This window comes from Triticum dicoccoides, chromosome 2A (genome assembly GCF_002162155.2).
Source record: "Triticum dicoccoides isolate Atlit2015 ecotype Zavitan chromosome 2A, WEW_v2.0, whole genome shotgun sequence".
NCBI classification, from domain to species: Eukaryota; Viridiplantae; Streptophyta; class Magnoliopsida; order Poales; family Poaceae; genus Triticum; species Triticum dicoccoides.
Genome location: NC_041382.1, coordinates 52,296,755 through 52,302,096, shown reverse-complemented (window position 1 = coordinate 52,302,096; position 5,342 = coordinate 52,296,755). Strand labels below are relative to the sequence as shown.

The 5,342-nt window shown below is 37.1% G+C and overlaps 1 protein-coding gene across 3 annotated transcripts; it reads right to left on the bottom strand.

The window, feature by feature from the left end:
* Nucleotides 1–1,549: 1,549 nt before the first annotated feature.
* LOC119353164 (cysteine-rich receptor-like protein kinase 26) lies at nt 1,550–5,052 on the bottom strand. 3 transcript variants are annotated; one of them, XM_037619752.1, is made up of 8 exons: nt 4,916–5,052; nt 3,768–3,976; nt 3,384–3,633; nt 3,022–3,244; nt 2,672–2,792; nt 2,249–2,290; nt 2,037–2,127; nt 1,550–1,818 (listed from the first exon to the last, which is right to left on the bottom strand). In XM_037619752.1, the coding sequence occupies exons 2-8, from the start codon at nt 3,927–3,929 to the stop codon at nt 1,814–1,816; spliced, it is 894 nt and encodes a 297-aa protein (XP_037475649.1). In that variant the 5' UTR covers nt 3,930–3,976; nt 4,916–5,052; the 3' UTR covers nt 1,550–1,813. The 3 variants fall into 3 exon arrangements, with proteins under 3 accessions (XP_037475649.1, XP_037475651.1, XP_037475650.1); XM_037619754.1 differs by having other exon boundaries at nt 2,088–2,127; XM_037619753.1 differs by lacking the exon at nt 2,037–2,127.
* Between the last annotated feature and the right edge of the window lie 290 nt (nt 5,053–5,342).

Sequence of the window (5,342 nt, the reverse complement as noted above, 5' to 3'; positions counted from 1 at the left end):
TATGCAGTTTGGGCTTTATTCAGGCCGCTATCCATGCCCTGCTATGTCCATATGATCATCGTCGTTTAACAGATTGAAATCATATTTTTGATCGCATTCTTTCTTTATTTTTTCAAATTTTTCATCCTTTTAATGCCTTAATTCTTTTAATATTTCTTTATTATTTTGAAAATTCTTTAAATCTTTTATCCATTTCTTGATCCATGTATTCACTGTCTAAAGGGTCAAGTCCCTTTAGAAGGCATTCTTGATATGTTTGATATTTTGGAGACTCTTCATTCTTTATATTTTTCGAGCTTAACGCCTCCCCCTTTGTAGGAGTTGGTGAAGTAGGTATGCATTTTCTTATTTGGATGTAGTCTTTAGCCTTTGTGTCAATATAATCATCTGGTCTGAATAACTTTCTTGCCCAAAATAAGGCATCATTTATACTATAATATATTTTGAATGTTAAATCTTCTCCCTTTATTTTTACATCTAATTTCTCAATCATAATGTTTTCCCATTCCAAATATATGCCGGGTTTATTTCCATCAAATATAATATATAATGTTTTTCTTTTTGGTATTTCAATCTTTTCTGGCTTTGGCAAATTTCTATTTAATTCGTTTAAATATTCTGTCAAGCTATTGAGAATTGATAACAAATATCCTCTTTCATCTCTTTTAACGATTATATATCAATAGCTTGGCAGAATATTTTAACGAATTAAACAAAAATCTGCCAAAGCCAGAAAAGATTGAAATACCAAAAGGAGAAACATTATATATTATATTTGATGGAAATAAACCCGGTATATATTTAGAATGGAAAAACGTTATGATTGAGAAATTAAATGCAAAAAGAAAAGGAGAAGATTTAACATTCAAAAGATATTATAGTATAAATGATGCCTTATTTTGGGCAAGAAAGGTATTCGGACCAAATAATTATATTGACCCAAAGGCTAAAGACCCTAAATGAGAAGAGGCATACCTACTTCACCAACTCCTACAAAGGGGGAGGCATCAAGCTCAAAAAATATAAAGAAGGAAGAGTCTTCAAAATATCAAACATATCAAGAATGCCTTCTAAAGGTACTTGACCCTTTAGACAATGAATACATAAATCAAGAAATGGATAAAAGATTTGAATAATTTTCAAAAATAATAAAGAAAGAATTAAAAGAAGAAATATTAAAAGAATTAAGGCATGAAATGGATGAAAAATTTGAAGAAATAAAGAAAGAATGCGATCAAAAATATGATTTCAATATGTTAAACGATGATGATCATATGGACATAGCAGGGCATGGGCAGCGGCCTGAATAAAGTCCAAACTGCATATATTGATATTGCTATCAATTATTCGGGCGCGGAGGACCTATACCCGACCCGAATATTGATAGACATTCTAAAAATAGATATTTTAAATATTGATAAGGTATTATCATCAATCATATGGGCAGGGAAGACCCCTTATAAAAAAATTTAAAAATAAATGAATAAGCAATGTTGAATATTTAAACAACCTTGGCATGTATGTACGCATACACTGGCACAAGGATTCCTGAAGGAGAAGCAATCTATCTGAAGGCATGAAGATTTGCATCGCTGAAAAGCGAAGATGAAAAGAAGAGCCAACCAATTATTCACCAAGAGACAATGCCCACGTGAAAAAAGCAATGACTTGAAAGATTCCTGAAGATTGAAGTTTGTCGAGGCACTATCTCTCGCTCTTATCAATACCCTAGAAAGACACGCATGCATCCTACCAAATATAAAATAAAGAGGTGCATTCTCCCGGAAGCCATCCACAGAGCTGCTCTCTCGCCTCATCCTGCAATAAGAGTCACAGTATCCAGAGCATTGTAAGGCTCAAGAAGGTAGTTAGAAGATAATTTTCTTTAGCTTATGTAATCCCTTCGGGGCCTCCTGAAAGGGAAATTCATATGTAAATTATGTTGTGGAAATGATGTAGTTTCTTGGTTTCACTTGGTATATTTATTTATGAATTTATGGGAGGAGTTCTTATGCTAGGGATCCTAAAGGAGAAACCTCTGCGTGTGTAGTTCCCTGTGTAGCCCAGAGTGGTGTTTGAATGAGAACCTTGTGGCCGTAGAGAAGTGTTCCCTTCAGGTGGAACTGACTGGGAAGACGATAGAAATTTACCCCATAAATTTGCAATTAAAACTACTAAGTGAACGTAACTAGCTACATCTAATACAACATAATGAAAAATATGGTGAATACTGAGTAGGATTTTATACCTCTGTGCACACCGTCGGACGTATTGTTGGCCTCGCCAGCCCCTAAATAGATCATGCATTAAGATATAAGCTGCTTAGTGAATACAGAACGAGCATATAATACCAAAAAATTAAATATTGTTGTGAATAGTGTAATACTATTCAAAATAGTGTATTGAATAGTAAAGCACTTTATACGGTTGGGAGTATGTATTTCTATTTTTTCATATACAACTTAAACAATCTAATCATACATCTTTATTAGTTATGTAGAGTAATATTGTTAATTCATAAGCTCTACTTTTCTAGACTAGTGCTTCTCATTCACTACTCCCAAGTCTAGAAAAGGAAGGAATGTCATTTCTAATTCATAAGTTAGAAGATAATATTGTTAACTTATTATTTTATGCTTTAACTTGGAGAAAATGATTAAATTATTCTTACATTCTTATCTTCGGAGTAACCCTTTTGTCCAGTCATTATCTCCAGGATTATAACGCCAAGACTATATATGTCCGATGCAAATGTGACTTGCCCACTATAGAACTCAGGTGCCAAATATCCGCTGCAAGAAGATTTATAGAGTTACTTCTCACTTTCTGTAAAATACTCTCTCCATCCCAAATTAGTTGACCTAGATTCGTCTAGATACGAATGTATCTAACGCTAAAACGTGTCTAGATACATCTGTAACTAGACAAATTTGAGTTAACTAATTCTGGGCGGAGGTTCTAGAAATTAAATTCATCCTATACAAAATGAAATAAAGGAGAGCTCCCCAGAGGCTGGCTTACAGTGATCCACAAAGGTTTGAAGTAAAAACGTGGGTTTGCTCTTTCTCGAGGCACCTTGTAAGGCCAAAATCAGCAATTTTGGGTACCATGTGATCATCTATTAGAATATTAGCGGGTTTCAAATCTAAGTGCAAAATGCGCTTCTCATGAAGATGACATAGACCGTCACATGTTCCCTTAATTATCTCAAAATGCTCCCTCCATTCAAGTCCATGAGATGCATCTGTAGAGATAGGCAGGTAGAGATTGTATAATGTGAGTAATAAACTTACAAACGTCAGGCAACATAAGCATAGTTTACGTGGGATCCTTGGGCTCTATAATAAAGCAAATAAAGATGGAAATGAATGTCTTGATCTTACCAGTAATATATTTATCAAGACTGCCGTTGGGTACATACTCAAAACAGAGCAACCAATTTCGTATATCCGCCATGACCATCTTCCCCTCATAGTCCATAATTTTCCCTTGCGTGTCAGAACAATATCCTAGAAAACGCACTATGTTTTTGTGCTTGGCCTTCATCAAGCACTCGACCTCTTTGTGGAATTTACTCTCATGCATATTCCTGGATAGCCTCTTCACAGCAACTATCTCATTTCCGACCATTCCCTGCGGTCACAAACAAGTATTGTCATTGCAAACCTTTTCGGGCTTGTGGCGGTGTGACTTATGTCACGTGACCATATGCCAGTTTAGTTTTTAGACCAATTGTGATTAGATGGAAGCTTATTAGAGTTGTGTACCTTATAGACCACTGCAAACCCGCCACTGCCGATTTGCTGATCGTCAGAGAAACAATTTGTGATGTCTTCTAAAAGTGATAACGGCAGATCCATTGGCTCCGCACTTCCATCAATTAACATGCGCTCCAGAGCATTGTGTCCAGTACTAATTTCGTACTCCATTTGCAGATACGTAATATGGTGCAGTGCTCTTTAAATAAGAGCATTCACTATACCAGATGATGCAAATGTCATGAATTATATAGAGCAAGAGAATGAAGATCACATGCATCCCAACTCCCTAGTTACTTACAGGTATAATCATCGAAGACACAACAGGTTTGATAATTCTCACCTTAAAAAAATCTCAGTCACTTCAAAGTAGACAGCAAGTAAGCTAAAAACTGTAGCACAAAGAAGTGTTCAAATTTGGTATGTGCTTTACTACAATTAAGCTCTCCCATCTTGTTGCTAACGACAGTTCTCCAAATTTTGACTTGACGATGACTGATCCTATCTCTAGCGTCAACCTGTACGTCAGTTATTTTAAACACTCATTTGTGCTCTGATTTCTCAAAAGCAAGCGATGAGCTGGATTTCAGCAATAACCTTAGACCCCAAACACCAGCGGCAGAAGACAAAGGAGCTGCATCAGACACTTCAAACTCCAGCCTTCGCTCAGGAGGTCTTGTTTTTCCAGTAGAATTATATTCCTTAGATTTACTTACATCACACATGGTTGAATCTTAACAGTACCAGGTTTAGGATACAGAGTCACACTTTCCTTAACAGTTGATTTGGTACTAGCTAGCACATACACATATGGAGATCAAATTGAACATCTAATCCGGATAATATGTCTGAAACTCGAATTTATAGATTTATCACAGATGCTAGTAGCTAGTAATATTGTTTTCTGATTATTCTAATCTGACTTCCTTTACCGACGCTGATGGGTGTAAGGTAACAGAACGATAGTTAGCCTGATTTGATCTGGGCCATGTCGCAGGCACAAGACCGACTAGTTATCTTGGGAGTACTAGCAGGCAACAAGAAATTAGTAAACTCGGAGGAGGGGAGTTGGAGGTAGCACCAAGTTAACTAGGATGAATCAAATGAAAAGAGGGAGGATGGAAGAGATTTACAGAAAGAAAAAGGAACATCCGTACCGCGGCAGTCGGCCGGCCGGCCGGCCGGCCGGTGAGCGGAGAGCGGAGACGAGATCTGGATGTCGATGGCCTGCGCCTCCAGGAGGACGGCGACCCCTGGCTGCCGCTTCCAGTGGGGGGTTGGATGGCTTCCAGGCTCCGAGTATGTTGACCTGCAATTATTGGTGGTCATTGCGTCAACAGTCAAGGTAGACCCTACTTTTTCTGAAGGAAAAAAAATAACTGATGGAGTTTATTGTGGAGTTGTCGATAATCCATCATTTCAATTTTTTAGGGAAATGCATATGCCGAAAGGTAAATATTTTGAGGATTCCCGACGAATGTATTTGTTGCCATTGGGTCAGATGCACAGATTTTTTTTTGAGGTAACAGATGTGCAGATGTGTTAAAGCAAAGGAAAGAGACACTCCAGCGAACCTAGATATCA